At 36.7% G+C, this 19,936-nt stretch overlaps 2 protein-coding genes across 2 annotated transcripts; one reads left to right on the top strand and one right to left on the bottom strand.

Moving 5' to 3' along the window:
* The first annotated feature begins 5,929 nt into the window (after positions 1-5,929).
* LOC129778821 (ubiquitin-fold modifier-conjugating enzyme 1) lies at positions 5,930-6,817 on the top strand. Its single transcript, XM_055785938.1, has 4 exons — positions 5,930-6,164; positions 6,235-6,366; positions 6,419-6,586; positions 6,652-6,817. The coding sequence occupies exons 1-4, from the start codon at positions 6,042-6,044 to the stop codon at positions 6,742-6,744; spliced, it is 516 nt and encodes a 171-aa protein (XP_055641913.1). The 5' UTR covers positions 5,930-6,041; the 3' UTR covers positions 6,745-6,817.
* Positions 6,818-15,947: 9,130 nt separating this feature from the next.
* LOC129777542 (uncharacterized) lies at positions 15,948-19,936 on the bottom strand. Its single transcript, XM_055783863.1, has 2 exons — positions 18,813-19,936; positions 15,948-18,751 (listed from the first exon to the last, which is right to left on the bottom strand). Exons 1-2 carry the CDS (start codon positions 18,987-18,989, stop codon positions 16,235-16,237), a joined length of 2,694 nt encoding a protein of 897 aa, XP_055639838.1. The 5' UTR covers positions 18,990-19,936; the 3' UTR covers positions 15,948-16,234.

Genomic DNA, 19,936 nt, shown 5'->3' with positions numbered 1-19,936 from the left:
TACAACGCTAGTACAGTTGTATGTCTGTCCATGGTATTACGTGTTCGTGTGATAAGAATTGGGGAAGGGTGTTCCAAAATCCAAAAAAATTTAGTGTTACGTAATTTGTGCATAACCTAATGATGATTAGATTCTATTGCTGTCTGTTGTTGCATGTTTTTATCACTAATTAGCTGACCCGACGAACTTCGTCCCGCCCAAAATAGATTTTTGACGTAGGACTACGTCTTTCATTTCTATACCGGGGTGTAAAATCAAAGTTTCGAAAACGAAAGCGTTACGCCGGAGACCGAGATTTTGAGCGTTAATAGCTCCTAAACAACTGAACGAAATGGTATGATAAACACTTCATTCGAAAGATAAAATGTCTACGCGTTCTATACTTGTTACTTTTTGATCCAAAAACTTGTTTCAATAGTCTTAAAATTGCTTTCAAAACAGGTTATTGAAATCACCAATCGGTATATAAGCGAGCGCCGCTCGGAAATCCACTCAGTTCTAATTGAACAGCGATTGGAGCATGTTGTCGCTGTTGTGGTGAAGCTCTTCGTTTATCATGAAAGCGCTGATGAACGGTGTCACCAAGAGCCTGTTTGTGCACCTTAGGCTAGACATGAATCCATCAGGAGGAGAGTGATGCCACAAACGGTTCCCCGGGAAGATCTCGAAGCAGCCGTTACACACACACACATACACGCGCGGAATTCTTTCCGTTTGGATGCCATTCAGCATCGAGAAAGATCTGGAAAATAATCTGCCAGTTCCTCTGGGAATTTAAAAATACATTCATGTGAAAGAGTTTATTTGAATGTTTTCTATCCATGTAACACTTTGATCAAATATGTTTCAATCAAGTACTATTAACAGATGGTTATCGAGTTAGCATAAACCACTGGTGGGCTTCCAGTATCGAGGAAAATGTGGAAATATCTAATCGTTACTGAAAATAATCTGCCAATACCTCTGGAAATTTAAAAATACATTCATGTGAAAGAGTTTATTTGAATGTTTTCTATCCATGTAACACTGTGACCAAATACATTTGGTTTTGTGATTTTTCAAGCAATCGCAATTAACAGGATAGCTTCTGAAGATTATTTTTCCCCATCAGTAGGATATTTCCGTATCCAATATTGTATGCGCCCGCAATCGATTATTGCTCAGTCGCCGAAAGTTCCGAGCTCAGAGAGTTCATTCCCCTCTAGTTTGAATTCCAAATTGCCATCGTAAACCACACCTTCTCTCGATTCAATCACACACAAAAAGCATACTTAAGCCATATTCTGGTGGTGAGACACATTCATTTGAGGACATCGACAAGACAACATCGTTGCCTAACGTGCTGGAGGAGGTGGACGGCGAAGGATCGACACATACACGCGCAGAATTCTTTCCGTTTGGATGCCATTCAGCATCGAGAAAGTTCCGGAAAGATCTAATCATTGCTGGGAAATAATCAGCCATTTCCTCTGGGAATTTTAAAATACATTCATGTAAAAGAGTTTATTTGAAAGTTTTCTATTCATGTAACACTGTGACCAAATATTTTTCAATCAAGTACTATTAACAGGTGGTTATCGAGTTAGTATTAACCACTGGTGGGCTTCCAGTATCGAGGAAAATGTGGAAATATCTAATCGTTACTGAAAATAATCTGCCAGTTCCTGTGGGAATTTCAAATTACATTCATGTGAAAGAGTTTATTTTAATGTTTTCTATCCATAAAATATCCATATAATACATTTGGGTTTGTGATTTGTCAATCAAGTACAGTTAGCAGGTTAGCTTCTGAAGATTATTCTTCAGAACAAGGTTTTTCGTATCCTATATTGGATGCATAAAACCTTGTGCCTCCAACGTAACGCTCTCGTTTTCGAAGTCTCCCAAATATTCATTTATTCATTCATTCAGAATGGATTTAGATTCAACTTCAAACAAATGATCTCTAAATCAACGATAGTCCTACGTCACCCTTGCGGTTATACCATAGATATAACCCACTTCCTGTTTTTTATTTGAATACTTTCAAACATCTACGTTTTCTTACTAAGTGAACGTTAGTGAGTCCAATCACTGAACTCTTCATTGATTGATTACCCTTTGACCCTTTACAATTTCCTTTTATTATAAATTGTCTAGTACTTCTACAAAATTCGTCCTTATAATATAAAATTATTATCAGACACAATTCTCGTTCAAGATTCTTCAAGCATTTGGAAATAACATGTTTCTCCGTTGCATGGAATACATGTTTGATACAGAGAATATTACAAAATAAAGACAGTTCAAATCGGACCATTCCTTCCTCGGTGTGAAGCATTCCTATATTTACTGTACAGGTTCCTCAATGTAGTCGGTATAAACCTACAGTGAAATCACCTGACACAGGGAATAAATATTGAGTATGACTTACCGGCTCGACAGTTGTCTGTTGTGAAAGGAAATGATGCCCAATGTATGGCTAACTAGTGTTGCCAGTATATAATATCAACATCACTGTTATACTGTCAACTGCGAGGGATAGGACGTTGTGTCTTTCACGCACCACACATCTTCCTTCTCCCTCATTCTTTTTATGTTATTTTATTTTTTTGTGTCATGATTTGTCATTTCAATTTATTTTAATTTCTTCAATCAACGCTATAGAATACTTGAAATAGTGTAAACGGATTAAAAAAAATGTACTGCTGCGTGCATTTTATCTGATTACAATCCCAACGGTCTATACTGATCTACATACTCTATCTATTCTTACCATTTGCGTAACACTTGTAAAACGGTTCATAATTCAGAAAGGTTTTTTGTAACTAGCATGATTTTTTAAAGGAACGAAAAATGACGGCAAATTATCTGAGTGATATCCATAAATGCAGTTCGATGATGCTGACGTAATATGTTTACATCCAAATTGGATGTCTACTTGCGGGAATGGACTGCCTTGTTTTGTATACTTTGGCTAGTGCCTATATATACCAGATGAAGCAATCATGTGGCATTCTCGAATTTATGTGAAAGAGAAGGAAGGATTTTGTAGAATTTCATTCTCACACAGTTCATCTCTCGTATCTCGCTCTCGCATGTGAAAATGCGAAAATGGCATACCCTAGCAATAACAAAACAAACAACCGCCGCTCGACAAACCGTAATCCTCTTCCTATTGAAGTAATGATGTTGCTTCACTTGTATATATAATCATGGGCTAGATATAAGTAAGTACTGCACGCACTCAATAGATATAAGCAAGTACTTTACGCACTCAATAACACGCAACTGTCAAAATTGTTCATTGCTTGTGTTTTTTCATTCTTTCCTTGTTCCAGTATCATCTAAATTTCCACAGAGTCAAATTATAAATACTCGCATACAGAAAAACCTACCAGGAAATGGCAACGAAAATATCCGTAGTTTCTCCATACGCTGCACACCGGAACAAATATCCACGTTATTAACGGGAGAAGATACATACATTCCAACTATCTTAATAAGAAATGGAAACAGAATTGAAACTTTTCTTGGTGCAGGCATGTCATTTGTGGATACATGATTTAAAAATATATATACTGCTCGCTAAAACCTCTACTTTAGGTTATCCAGCTGATTATCATTAATGAAACGGTGTACAATGCTCTCCACAATGTAACGTTCGGTGTCAAATCCGGAACTTCATCTAGTTTCAGACTGTCACTCGACCATTACAGTGACTATGTGCTCCTCCACGGTCTAATAGGGGCGAAAACCTTTGGATTTTCCTTCCCGCATTACTTTCTCTGGAGAAAACCCTAATGATTGAGTTGGAAGCTAATATGCTATCAACCCAACTCGCATTATCACTTCTGCAGCCATTCCAACACGCCGACATTGGTTGGCTGCTCCGCCACCATTCTTTTGCTGAAGCGGTTGTCCCAACACGCAGCTTTCATAGACGGTTGTCCCGACACGTCTCTTCCAAGCGGTTTCCCAACACGCGGTTTTCAGGCGGTTGTCCCGACACGCCACTTCCAAGCGGTTTCCCAACACGCAGTTTTCAGGCGGTTGTCCCGACGCGCCATTTATTTTCACAGACGGTTGTCCCAACACGCCATATTTTTAGAATTTCTTCTCTCTATGTCGGGTGATTTCACTGCTTATTAAAATATCCGGCAGGGTCGCCAATGTGAAGCATTCCTATATTTACTGTACAGATTCCTCAATGTAGTCGGTATAAACCTACAGTGAAATCACCTGACACAGGGAATAAATATTGAGTATGACTTACCGGCTCGACAATTGTCTGTTCTGAGAGGAAATGATGCCCAATGTATGGCTAACTAGTGTTGCCAGTATATAATATCAACATCACTGTTATACTGTCAGCTGCGAGGGATAGGACGTTGTGTCTTTCACGCACCTCACACTCGGGTTTAGGGCACACCAACACATTTGGCCTTACATTTTTGCTTATATAGATAGAAGATATAGGAATGCGTTATTCCGTCTGAAAATCCTTTTCCACTTACGAACAAAGATCAATTTCGATAGCGCAAACATCAAATGGATTAACAACGCTTATTATGATGTAATTTTCGAACATGTGGAAATTCAATTTTCCGAACTTTCCGACTTTCCTTCAGAATTTTCCGGTTTTCCCCTCCACTATATTGATCAACGGGAAGAGACGAATACAACAAAATAAAGAAGGCTAAAGTCGGACCATCCCTTTTTCGGGGTTTCCGCTTACCCACAGATTTAGCCTTACATTTTTATTTATATAGAGATAAAATATGGAAATGCGTTATTTCGCCTGAAAATCCATTTCCACTTACGAACAAAGATCAATTTCGGTAGCGCAAACATCGAATGGACTAACAACGCTTATTATGATGTAATTTTCGAACATGTGGGAATTCAATTTTCCGAACTTTCCGACTTTCCTTCAGAATTTTCCGGTAATTCTCTCCACTATATTGATCTACGGGAAGAAACGAATACAACAAAATAAAGAAGGCTAAAATCGGACCACCCTTTCTTCGGGTTTTTCGCTTACTAGCAGATTTTGCCTTACATTTTTATTTATATAGATGAGATAGCGCTTTACACTACAGTAAATAGAAAAATTTTCATTTCTGTAACTGTAGAGATGCTCTTTTCTTTCAAATAGCATTGTATATTTTCTCCGCTTACCGGATTATTACTTATTCCTTTAACCTACGATTTAAATTCCAAGATCCGAAGTTTTGGGCGCTACATTATTTATGCACCACGCCTAATTCTGATTAGATTTTATTGTGGCAAATGTCTTTATAACTGATGAGATAGCAGTTTACACTACACTGAAAAGGAAATTCTCAATTTCTGTAGCTGCAAAGGCGCGCTTTATTTTATCTCTTATACTTATCTCCTTAACCTACAATTTGACTTCAAAAATAATGGAAAAAATACAAACGCTTCGATTGGTCACACATCGAGTAATTTCACTACTCTACTGAGTGTCCTGGCCTCCTATGATATGCAAGTGCACCACGAGTGAGACTAGATGTTGTAGGTGAAAGGGGTCATGCATCATATTCATGATGGATCATGGAAGTTACGCCTGCTCTCGAAGAAGTTGTAGCAATGGACACGGAATAATTATGCGGTTAGAAGTATACTGCAGACTTATTTTTTGTAGTGAAATTTGCTCTGTGGTCAAAGTGAATTCGTCATCTGAAGAGGATATGGAATCGAGACTACCCAATTGCGCCAATGTGACGCAATTTAATGTAATCGAAGATTCCAAAATTACCTCCATTCGTACTAATCCAAAGTGGGTGAATTTGCTTCATTAGGCTGAAAAATATTGTGGGCGGCAACACTGTTGCTTCGAAAATGCGAATGAACAACAAGTGAATGGGCGGGATTCAATTCTTGTTTTTGTGTTTGCTTTTTTTTCAGTTTATTTCGTGACACGTTGAAATCAGCTGTCAATGATACACAACATCGATACGACTACCAGAAACAGTTCACAACATATGTCCAATCAGAATTGTTCGTATTTAGTACCAATTCCTCTATAGAACTTCGAAATGGTAGACGAAGGAACTCGAAAAACACTCAGCAGTATTCCACTGTTACAAACAAAAGCCGGTCCTCGGGAGAAAGATCTCTGGGTCAAACGTTTGAAGGAAGAATATCAAGCGCTAATCAAGGTATTTCGTGCATGCTTTTCATGTTATAGAGAAAGTTCAATTATTTCTATTGAATGTTTTCAAAACTCAGTACGTCCAGAACAATAAATCATCCGATTCTGACTGGTTTCGACTTGAGTCAAACAAGGAAGGCACCAAATGGTTTGGCAAATGCTGGTATGTTCATAATCTGTTGAAATACGAGTTCGATGTTGAATTCGATGTAAGTATGCAGTTTCGATGTATTGGAAAATATTTTCAACAGAGAATATTAGATTCCAGTGACATACCCGACGACATCGCCCGAGATTGCACTTCCAGAACTAGACGGAAAGACGGCAAAAATGTATCGAGGAGGAAAGATTTGTCTCACGGACCACTTTAAACCACTATGGGCAAGGAACGTACCCAAATTCGGCATAGCACACGCTATGGCATTGGGGGTAGGTTGGGCATGGTTTTTCTTCCAATCAATGATCTGATAACATTTCTATTTTTTTGTATTCAGCTAGCGCCATGGTTAGCGGTTGAGATTCCGGACCTGATAGAAAAAGGTGTCATTACATACAAGGAGAAGGGGTTGTCTACACAATCTCCGTAGTATTATTTTTGTTTGTTGTTGTGAAACTTTTATGTTATTTACTTAATATACGTCCCGCTTTTGGCAAGATATATGTTGTTTTTGTATATCATTATTGCTCCTGCTGTCTGTATCACAATTTATTGTAACATTATTTGACCTACTTGAGAGATAGTTTCAAGTACAGATCACCCAGCAAACATTAAATCGTATGAAATGCCATATACATGCGATATACATGCATCCAAGTCATATTTGGATGATTTATGATGCATATAACTGCGTATATGCCATATTTTTTACGCATAAAAATCAGTGTGTAACGATATACAATGCTTTTTACACTGATATGCGATTTGATCCGACAATGTTACCACCTCATCCATTGAGGACATGGAATATCTTGTTTTAGCATTTTATACGATTTTAGATATGTGATCCATATTTTGATTGATATTTTATGCGATTGTGATTTGATACGAATTAATATGTGATTTATCATGTGCAAAGTTATACGATTTAATGTTTGTTGGGGACCCTGCAAACATTAAGTCGTATGAATAGCTATAATTGGAGGCGATATACATACAACCAAGACACATTTGTATGATATATGATGCAGATAACTAGCATATACACACAAAAGTGGAGGCGATATACGTAAATGCCATATTTTGTACGCATATAAAGCCGTATATAACGATATGCGATGCTTTTTGGACTGATATGCGATTTGATACGACAACGTTACCACCCAGCAAACATTAAATCGTATAATTTTGCACGTACTAAGTCTTACAAGGAATCAGAATAAATCATAATCGCATATAATATCAATCAAAATATGTATCGTGTATATTTGAAATCGCATAAAATGTAAAAACACGATTTTATATATCATTATCAAATTAAGTCGCAATTCAGTATAATAAACATCAATTTTATGATGTACATTGTCGTAAAATATATTTAATCCGCATCATATGCGTATATTACGCTGATGCAGTTTGTGTGTCGTATAAGCGTATAATTTAAATCGATTCAGTACTGTAGTAAATCGTGTTGCATGCTGAAGAAAATCATGAAACAGTAAATCATATTAGATCCTAATAAAGAACATGTTACATCATATTGAAATGTCAATGAAATGCTGATGCACGCGAAAGTTTTAACCGCTGTTGAATTAAATTTCAGATAGCCGCGCGAGATAGCTGGTGGATGATAATCCAGACGACCGGAGTTCGAACCCACATCGGAGCAGTTTTCACCAAACATCAATCTGTGTCATTTTAAAAATTCATATTCCACTCCCAACATAAGTCAATCAATCAATTATTATTTCTACGAACATAAATACTCATATATAAAAATGGCGATTCGTGAGGTTATAATAAACATTTAACGAAAATATTTTGCGCCATTTGTTTTTTTTTCTATGTCTGTAATAAATCGTATATGAGTATGACAAAAGTCGTATTTGGTGCTTTGACAATTCATGAATATATTCATATTAGATCGCAATTCGATTCCAACATAATCGCTATTATAGCCGGTCAAAGTTGCATATTCATCCAAACAAATTCGGTAAGCATTTGCCATGTATGTATATGGCCTCCACTTTTGCATGCATATGCCAGTTAGGCGCATTATATGCCAACCAAATTTTAGGGCATATGATGTCCCAGCAAACATTAAGTCGTATGAATAGCTATATTTGGAGGCAATATACATACAACCAAGACACATTTGTATGATATATGATGCAGATAACTAGCATATACACACAAAAGTGGAGGCGATATACGTATATGCCATATTTTGTACGCATATAAAGCCGTATATAACGATATGCGATGCTTTTTGGACTGATATGCGATTTGATACGACAACGTTACCACTCAATCCATCGATGACATGGAAAATCGTGTTTTTGCATTTTATGCGATTTTAGATATATATGATCGAGATTTTGATATTTTATGCGATTGTGATTTGATACGAAATTATATGTGACTTATCATGTGCAAAGTTATACGATTTAATGTTTGCTGGGGTTATACCCAGCAAACATTAAATCGTATAATTTTGCACGTGCCAAGTCTTACAAGAAATCCGAATAAATCATAATCACATATAATATCAATCAAAGTATGTATCGTGTATATTTGAAATCGCATAAAATGTAAAAACTCGATTTTATATACCATTATCAAATTAAGTCGCATATCGGTATAATAAACATCAATTTTATGATGTACATTGTCGTAAAATATATTTAATCCGCATCATATGCGTATATTACGCTGATGCAGTTTGTGTGTCGTATAAGCGTATAATTTCAATCGATTCAGTACTGGAGTAAATCGTGTTGCATGCTGAAGAAAATCATGAAACAGTAAATCATATTAGATCCTAATAAAGGACATATTACATCATATTGAAATGTCAATGAAATGCTGATGCACTCGAAAGTTTTAACCGCTATTGAATTAAATTGCAGATAGCCGCGCGAGATAGCTGGTGGATGATAATCCAGACGACCGGAGTTCGAACCCATAACGGAGCAGTTTTCACCAAACATCAATCTGTGCCATTTTAAACATTAAATTCCACTCCCAACACAAGTTAACCAAACAATTATTATTTCTACAAACATAAATACTCAATAATAAATATATAATATATAAATATATAATAAACATTTCACGAAAATATTTTGCGCCATTTGTTTTTTTTTCTATGTCTGTAATAAATCGTATATGAGTATGGCACTAGTCGCTATTATAGCCGGTCAAAGTTGCATATTCATCCAAACAAATTCGGTAAGCATTTGCTATGTATGTATATGGCCTCCACTTTTGCATGCATATGCCAGTTAGGCGCATTATATGCCAACCAAATTTTAGGGCATATGATGTTATATATACGCTTGTTATGCGATTTAATGTTTGCTGGGCACTCAATCCATCGATGACATAGAAAATCGTGTTTTTTGCATTTTATGCGATTTTAGATATATATGATCGATATTTTGATTGATATTTTATGCGATTGTGATTTGATACGAAATTATATGTGACTTATCATGTGCAAAGTTATACGATTTAATGTTTGCTGGGGAGGCGGTATTCGTATATGTCATATTTTAAACGCATAAAAATGCGTATGTGATCGATATTTTATACGATTGTAATTTGATATGAATTCATACGCGACCTAGCATGTGCAAAAGTTATACGATGTAATGTTTGTTGGGCATGAACTAGAGATCGGATTTTTTTTGAACACGTTAGTCTTTCAGCTTTTTCGAGGACTTATGTATCTTAAAAATAGCAATCATTAGGAGAGAAGAGATAACGTATAACCAATGACAATAGAGCAAATGGTTCGGAAAAGAGTATCGTGCGCTCGCGCATCGAACCGAAATTAGCAATAAATTCTTCAATTTATCTATCTCAATCCTTTTCTATTGCTTCACATATCATCCTACCGCATTTATCTATAAACCCATTTTCTTTCCTGTTTCTCCCTTCTGTATCGTGATAATGACTATGTTATCTAAGAAACGTTCCTGTGCGCAATTAATTTGGATAATAGCTCTAGAATCCAGTTAGTTAGAACTGTCCGTTTTACCGATTTACAGTTGAAAAGCTCTACCAGTAAGATCTCAAATAAGCTGCCTAATTATTATTTATCTGATTGATCCACTCCACAGTATAAATAGGCGATAAACACCAAATATTCCCCATGACCAAGTTTCGAGTCTTCAGCAATGCGCATGCGTAATTATGAACGAATATTACAACCTTCGTTTAGAATTAATATATAACTCTTTGCGGTCGAATGTCTGCTCTCAGCCACCACAGCGGGGAATCATATTGAATACTTCATTCAACCATGCAATAGCTTACACTTTTTGACGAAGGACTACGTCTTTCATTTCTGTACCGCGGTGTAAGTTTAGCGTTTCGAAAACGAGAGCGTTACACTTGGAGTGCAAGGTAATCCCTCTTTGCCAGCTGAACGGAGCGGTATGATAATCACTTCTATCGAAAAAAAAGTCACAGGAGGGTTGTGTCCGAGACACGACCGCATAGTTGACGTAGGATTCCATTAGGCTATCTGTTGATTTTGGATATGTTTGAACAATTACTTCGTTGAACTCTTTAATAATGATTTGGTGGCTCTGAAAAGGGCCGATTTGTTTGGTTGTTGGGTATTGTTTGTTCACTCCACCAGTGTTTACCGAGTGATGATGACAGAAGGATGGTAAACAGTCGTTGAATGGTGTGAATCAGTTGAAAGATACCGAAGTGGAACGAGATATGATGAAACCGCACTCTGTGATCCTAGACGAGATGCCTCCTGTGTTATGTATGGATGAGCTAAAGAAAAAAAAACTCACCAAAGTAATATAAGAGAATTACCAACACCGAACACAATTATTAATTTTTCTCATCAGTAAAACATGTTACTTTTATATAGAGAAAACACATTTGAATTGGAATAGGTAATTTTCTTGCATAATTTTTACTTTCTGAGTGTTTATTCAACCCAATGCGAATTTTAATTGGACTAACAACATCAAATGCTATAAGAAGAGCATGTAGGAAATCACTTTTTCTAATATTTCTTCACTTTTCCAGTTTTTCTCGCCGTATAAACTTTTCTTGGGTTAAAAAATAACACAACAAAACAGACAGCTTAAACCAAACGACCCGTTCTCGAGCGGAAACACACCTCGGTTTTTTTAAAGAAAATTGAAATAAACCGTTTCATATACAGGTCGGACTCGATTATATATAGTTGACCATTTTTTTTCAACAATTATTTTCAAATCCTATACATAATCGAATCTCAAGAAAACAATTTTTTCATTGATATATGAATGTCAAACATTAATAGAAAAATAGCTTTTTTTGTGATTCGATTATGTATTGGATTCGAAAATTATCGTTGAAAGTGAAATTGCGATTATATATAATCGATTACGACCTGTATCAAGTCATTTTTAACACAACTGCTACCATATACAACTTTACACTTACACTTGTGCTAAATTTTTCACAATACACGATCGGTCTTCGATATGAAATTTAACGAAGCAACCAACATTAAAGTTCCAAAATTAAATTTTATTTGCTAGAATTCATCGTATCACTCTCCTTACTTGCAATATAAAAATGCTCCGACTTGCATATATTTGCAACACCGATTTCCCCCGGGCACCTTGGTTTTGATATCTCTGTTAGGGAATACATTTCAGTAGGAACACAAGCCCCCCCCCACTCTTCATTATGTATTTGCCGATTTCCCCCAGGCAGCTTAGTTTTGATGTCTCTGTTAGGGAACACATTTCAGTGGGAGCAAAAGTTCCCCCTACTTTCATGTATTTGCATTGTCGATTTCTGTCAGGCAGCTTGGTTTCGATGTTTCTGTTAGGGACCCGCCGCATGTGTCGTCAATTTCGACCAATCAGAAGTGGGTATTTCCGTTAGGATAGGGGTTGAGATTTTTCAATTGTTGGATAGTTAATTTCATGACATATATTATTTTCTTCAATATAAAAAATTGTTATAGAGTACCGAAATCGATTGACGCAAAAAATTCATCAATCCATCATGAAATGACTGAGCAATAAGCGTTTGAAATTGGACAGTTTTCACAATGTACTCGATTTTCGATATTCAATTTGTACCCCAATATGTTCCCGAAAGACGTAATCCTACGTCAATAAAATGTCCCAGAGTAATATGCTTGTTGATTATTGACCCGAAAACTTGTTTTTATTGCGATGTGAGATGAGAATGGTCACGCTCACACGCCTATGCATTATGCTCATCTCTCCCAATCCCATTTCTTTCCTGCAGCCGGACTGAACGGAGCATTTAGCGAAAACCGAAGTATCGATGATAATTCGATACAGATGGATGCCATTGCATTTGGATTTATTGAAGAATACGGAATGTTTGATATGGTGTAGCAGGGATTCTCAATCTATTTTGGACAAGAGACCCCCTTTTCTAGAATGAAGTGATATCTCCAAATTTCTTTAAAAATTTTATCTTTATTTTTTTCCTTATTCATACAAAGATGGGTCATGCGGATAGAATCAAATTGTTTGTTTCTAACAAGTCGTCATACATAGGAAAATGGGCCCTTTCACAGGGAAAAAGGTTTTCTAACAATAACTTTTTCATGTTTCCTTTGAAAAAACTACAAATAATCCTAACTTTGCTTAAAGTCAAGATAGCAATACAGTATATTCGACAAAGTTTTAGATCTTTTTAAAATATGAACTTTCGTAGAAGACGTCAACATTCTATCTTTTATAGTTTCTGGAATATAAGGCATTTTTGTATGGAGTCTCCTGAAAGAATAATTTTTTACTCGTAACATTTTTGTGTGTAAATTATCAGGTTAAACATGAAAAAAGTCAGCAGAGCATGTAAATCGCGATAATTTATACATAAAAATGTTACGAATTAAACATTAATTGTAATTTTTCAAAGAAAAACATGAAAAACTTGTAGTTCAAAAAATTTTCTGATGTATGGGTGACTTCTTGGAAATTATATGGGCTATTCATATTTATTTTTTCAGAATTTAAAAAAAATGTTTACGAGGAAAATGAATTTTAATTTTCAAAATATTTTTTCTTCAATAATAAGATAAGATTATAAGATATACAAAATGTTGGTTAAAAAATCAAATGTAGGAAATTGTTTAAATTTTCATTAAAAATACCAAACAAATTTTTGAAATTAAAATTCATTGAAAGAAATATTTTGAAAATCAAAATTCATTTTATAAATGTACAAAAGTTCATGTTTTGATAAGATCAAAGACTTTGTCGGATTCACTATATCGCTATCTTGACTTTACACAAAATTAGGATTTGTTGTATTTTGTTCAAAGGAGACATGAAAAAATTGTTTTTAGAAAAAAAAATCCCTGTAAAAGTGTCCATCTTCTGATGCATGGACAACTTGTTGGATATTGTAAAGGCTATTCATATATTTTTTATTTGACAATTTAAAAAAAATACGTTTTTGAGAAGAATGAGTTTTAATTTTTTAAATATTTTTTTTTAGCGAAATTTTTCAAAAAACCTTTTGGGTGATTCAAAAACTTCAAGTATGCAAATATTTGTTTACACAACGTTTCACTTTCATTGAGACTTTTCATTCATGAAAACTTTTTCATTCATCAAAACAACTTAGAAATACGAAATAGACAACATTTATTTCATGCGAATTGTGTCTGTAGTGTCTTGTTTTTCTCATTTTCCAATTTTTTTCCGTATTCAATGTGTGCTGTATCAACGATTCTATGATAAAACACTTTAAATCGTGGTAGTTAAGCATAACTTTTGAAATCGACTTAGAATTGATACATTTCGAATGAACGTTTCCTGAATTTACGATACCTTCGTCTCTCAGCTGCGTGTAGCGTAAACCTAACGTCACAAAATAATAAAAGATTTCTACAGAAGAATCATATTTCAGGATGAAATTCTGGTTCGGCTAAAAACATAAATAAACAAAACCAGAGTCACGAGAATGTTTGCTCCTTTGATCGGAGAAACATTTTATAGTATGGGAAAAAAGTTGCAAGAGAAAATGCAGGGGTTAGACATCAGTTGAATATAGGCTACCCAAAATCAAAATCAATATGGCGTCATTTGTTTACCAACATACCATTTGCGAGGATTGAAATTGTTGAAATCACGGAAATTGCGCTGCTTTATTTCTAACTGCATGCGATTTTCATATTTCGGTTTCACATGGAGGTGTTCACATTCAATATGGAGTTTAAAGTTAGCCACTATTTGACTATATAGCCGGATCGAGTTGTAAACAACAGTAATTGTCAGAACCAAAATGTCAGTAAACCGCAGCAATATTGGGTACACTGGCAATATGAGGGATTTGACGTTTTAGTCATACCCCTGAGAAAATGTGTTTTAAGCAAAGTGCACTTGTACAATTTATTTTATTGACTCCGCACCACCTAGTTCAGGGCCAATTCCTTCAAAAATGTACAGATAAAGGTGAAACAGTTAATGATCTTAAAGTGCGCTACACATACAACGTCCCGTCACCGTTGAGTCAACATAAACTATTTTTTTCCCATGAAAATCGTACCGTTGGTGAGAAGCGAAAAAAGCTTCTCAACTGTAATAGCGCACTTTTAAATAAAAAAAAATTAATGAAAATTTACTTTTCTGTATCAAATATGTACTCCATCTAACGGAGAAAAAAGTTATTTGCAGGTGAATCAAGAATTTTGAGCGAAAATTGTGTCTGAAAATAAATTTATATTATTATGACGAGTTTTGGTAAAAGTAATAGGAAAATCATTATAAAAAGAAATAGTAAAGGGCCAATTAGAAGATCAAACAATGGCGAGTTTTGCGATTCAACCCACGAACGTTCGCATAGTGAGAAAATGTGAATGTTCGAATGAATTCATATGTAGCTAATTCGTTTTTGTTCACTAACTGCTGTCAAAATAAGAGGTTTTTTTCCGATATCGCAGAAACATTCAACGAAAACTGTGTCTAACGATGATTTTATATTATAATAGTAATTATTTGTGGAACAAACAGGAAATGCATCGACAAATGGTTAAGTGAGTGTCAGGACTACATGTGTTAGGTAATCAAACAATATGAAGTAAAAATTTTCATTCAAACTTTTATATTTTTACACTGCACTTGGCCCTTTTGATCTGATAGAGAATAATTTACCTCCCAAGCACTAATATCTCCACCAGACGTCGACATCGTCGCAAATATAAACAAATCAGACTATATAACGCACACTAACAAACCACCGCATTCGTGAAACTGAAAACGTTGTTTTATTACAGAGTCAGTGTGGCACTGACTCAGTTTTAAAAACGAATTCGCTAATAAAAAATGTTTTAGGCGGAACGAAGTTCGCCGAGTCAGCTGGTATTCAAATGAAAATGGTATGGAATTATTTTTCGAATAAAGCCCAATTCATGCATTCATGCAACATGCAGCGGCCGTTATTAAGCCGCCGATACCGCAGTTATCACGCCGACAACACCGCTACATTTGACATGGGTATAAGAGTCATAAATCGGTTCCAAAAATCTACAAAAAAAACTGCTTCATAGAATCTTTCAGAAATTATCATCATGTAACAGGACATCTTCGGAGGGTTTCTACACTTGGATATAAGATGAAGAAACAATGAATTATGCATTCTTTTATTACATTTAATTGTACTTTTGCGCGATTATCGCCTTGTCAATATATTTTATCTGTTAGCGCGGTAATTGAAACTGATTGAAAGACTAGTGGCGAAAAATTGCGTCCACATGGGCTCCCTCACATTATCTTGTGGATTCAGTAGCGCGTTTTGTCGAGTAGATTGTTGCAGCTTTAACTGCTTATAAACCATCGTTATTTGTTACATATAAGTTTAAGTCAATAATAGGTACAGCGGACGTAGTTGGGGTGGTTGGCTGATGTTATCGGTTAGTCTGACCGAGGAACATCGACGGATCTGCCAATCGGTGAACGCCAATCGTTGGATGTAGATGAGCACGGTTCTTCGAAACGTTCCTTATTGTTGGCTGCAGCGTGATGAATGGCTCCTCGATTTTGCAGGTTACGATTGCGAGCGAGATACCTCTTATAAAAGAGTAGTTCGAATTCTGGGCCTGATCCCTGTAAAAATTTTGGGATTTTGATTGAATCAGACTCCGAACCAACATGTACAACATCTTTCGATTTGTCGAATTTAGTTGCAACTATTCCAGTTGATTTCATTGCTCCGTTCCGAGAATCATTTGCGCCCAATACTCGATCACAATTTTTGAAATCATTCTTCGCTTCACCGAATACACTCTCAACTACTTTCGGTGCTTCGTTCTTCTCAAATGATTCAGTTGATTTCATTGCGCCACTTCGAATACATCTTCCGTCCAAAACACGATCAAAGTTATTCGAATCTTTCGCTTTGCCGAACATATTTGCATCCACTTTTGGGGCTTCGTCCTTTCGGAATAAATTAATTGATTCCATTTCTCCATTCCTAAAATCACTTGCGCCTAAGACACGATAAAAATTTTCGAAATCATTTTTCGCTTTGCCGAATACACTCGCAACTACTTTCGGTGCTTCGTTCTTCTCAAATGATTCAGTTGATTTCATTGCGCCACTTCGAATACATCTTCCGTCCAAAACACGATCAAAGTTATTCGAATCTTTCGCTTTGCCGAACATATTTGCATCCACTTTTGGGGCTTCGTCCTTTCGGAATAAATTGATTGATTCCATTTCTCCATTCCTAAAATCACTTGCGCCTAAGACACGATAAAAATTTTCGAAATCATTTTTCGCTTTGCCGAATACACTCGCAACTATTTTCGGTGCTTCGTTCTTTCCAAATGATCCAACTGATTTCATTGTGCCACTTTGAGAACAACTTCCGTCCAAAAAACGATCAACGTTATTCAAATCTTTTGATTTGTCGAATATAGTTGCAACTCCCTTTGGAGCTTTCTCCATCTGAAATAATCCAATTGATTTGATAGCATCGCTCCGAAAACTACTTGCGCCCGGGACACGATCGGAATTTTTGAAATCACCTTCCACTTCGCCGTATATATTTGCAGCTTCTTTCGGAGTTTCGTTCTTCCAAAACGCTTCAGTTGATTTCAATGCGCCGTAATTTTGGAAATCATCCTTCGCTGCTCCGTATAATCGTGCAGAAACTCTTGGAGCTTCATTACTCTGCAATGCTGCAGTTGATTCCGTTGCGCCGCTCCGAAAAACATTTCTGCCCCATTCACGATCCAAGTTATTGGAATCATCTTTCGCTGCTCCGTATAATCGTGCAGAAACTCTTGGAGCTTCATTACTCTGCAATGCTGCAGTTGATTCCGTTGCGCCGCTCCGAAAAACATTTCTGCCCCATTCACGATCCAAGTTATTGGAATCATCTTTCGCTGCTCCGTATAATCGTGCAGAAACTCTTGGAGCTTCATTACTCTGCAATGCTGCAGTTGATTCCGTTGCGCCGCTCCGAAAAACATTTCTGCCCCATTCACGATCCAAGTTATTGGAATCATCTTTCGCTGCTCCGTATAAACTTGCAGAAACTCTTGGAGCTTCATTACTCTGCAATGATCCAGTTGATTCCGTTGCGCTGCTCCGAAAAACATTTCTGCCCCATTCACGATCGTAATTGTGGAAATCATCTTTCGTTGTCCCGTATATTCTTGCAGAAACTCTTGGAGATTCATTCCTTTGCAATGATCCAGTTGATTTCATTGCGCCGCTCCGAAAAACATTTCTGCTCCATTCACGATCCAAGTTATTGGAATCATCTCTCGCCTTGTTGAATATATTTGTAGCACCCTTCGGAGCTTGATTCCTCTGAAATGATCCAGTTGATTTCGTCGCGTCGTCCCGGAAGCCACTTCCTCTCATGCCACGAATCTGTAGTTTCGTTGAAGTGTTGGAATCACCCTTCGGCGCATTGGGTTCAACTGATGATGTTGTTCCGTTAGAACTATCAGTAGGGGCCTGTCGTAAAACATCGCTGAAAAGCGTCCCATTTTTGCCCCCCGCACTGGAGGGCGCCGTATCTTGACTTGCCGTTAATTTATTGCTGTTCAAACAGCTCATATTGCTGGTGGTAGCGATTTGTGATTCAGTAGAATTCAATGGGGGAAATAGTGCCGCCTGTGAGTTGTACGAGTTTTCCGGTTTTGAATCTATTTTGTCCTGATTGTTCGACTCACGTTCACGGTCAAGAGGTCGTTCATGAGGGAGGTGTCCGTTTTTCTTCGAGAGATTTTCGCTCGATTTTTCCGAATTTTTGCCTGAATGTTTTACTGGCTTCCCATTTCCCATGTTTTTATTGCCATTTCGAGAACCACCATTGCTGCTAAGGTTCCTACTGCCATTGATGTCACAGGAACGTTTCGTCGATCCTGTCGTAGAATGCAGAACCGGAGAAGGCACATTGCCGTTCCTGGATTGAATCTGAAAGTTAGAAATCGATTGATGTACCGAGTGGAAAAGAAAATCGCTCATAGTAACTGACCGGTAGGCTTTTGGTTTTAATCAAGTTCGATTTTGTGAATTTCTCATTCGGGGTTGCACTTTTGGATAATTTTATCTCACTTGCCAATTGTTGTTTATGATGAAGTGGAATAGTTTCACTAGAAATCGCCGGTGCGGAAGATAGAACTGATGCCCAAGACATCGTGGAAGACGCCATTGTACTGGTCGAACTACAATCTTCTCCGACAAACGCTTTGTTCCGTTTTTTAGCAAAACTACAATTGCTGTTTTTATTTGAGGTTAAAGCCGTGTTAGGATTAACTTCTCTAGGAGTTTCGAGATATTCTGGAATCGCTTGTTCTTTCCAGACAAATCTTTGTACGTCCGAGACTCGATAGACTTTGAGTTACTCGCGAGCTTGATAAAGAAATCGTTCCAAGCCTTGTAGAAGACTTCCTTTCAGAATGGGTGTGATTATGGCTGGTTTTGTAGTTATTGTTCATACTAATTGTCTTTTTTCTCTGTGCTGTCATCTGCATCTAGCTGATTCTCTAGAGTGATCTTCTCGAACGCAATAATGGTTGAATATGTTTCCTTATATTTTCATCGTCGTTTGGAAGATAAGTAGTGCGAATAGTGTCGGTTAGTCTGACCGGGAGAAATATCGACGGGTCTGCCAATCTTTATTAATTATTGTGAAAATTTATGAGGTTGAAGATCTGAAACAGTACCATAAGCAGCAGGCAAAAGAGCATTGCTTCGGAATACTGCAATCCGGTCCACTAGTCCACACGTTCCCACGCACTAGGTCTATGATATAGTTATCCAGAGGATATAATTTCGATCTTTTGAACTAGGAAGTCATTCATCATTGTTCAGGAAATCCGTCAAATTATTCTTACACGATCCTGAGATTTCGTTGTATTAGGATGAAATCCATACTGTTAAAAAACATTTCATGCGATTTGCGATTTTTTTTGCGAAAATTATTCAGCCAACGGACAGCGAACAGCCCCACAGTCACACAACGTTTTGTCCTACACGAAGCCTGAGAGCGAAATCGCTTCAGAGGATCAATAGTGTGCAATTTTGATCTTTCCGAGGAGTGCGTCGAGCTTTATATTCTGAGAAATATTAAGCTTTTTCAAATACTGTCACTTTTTT

This window comes from Toxorhynchites rutilus, chromosome 3, assembly GCF_029784135.1.
Source record: "Toxorhynchites rutilus septentrionalis strain SRP chromosome 3, ASM2978413v1, whole genome shotgun sequence".
Lineage (NCBI taxonomy): Eukaryota > Metazoa > Arthropoda > Insecta > Diptera > Culicidae > Toxorhynchites > Toxorhynchites rutilus.
The sequence above is the reverse complement of the archived record's forward strand: the minus strand, read 5'-3'. Positions and strand labels throughout refer to the sequence as shown.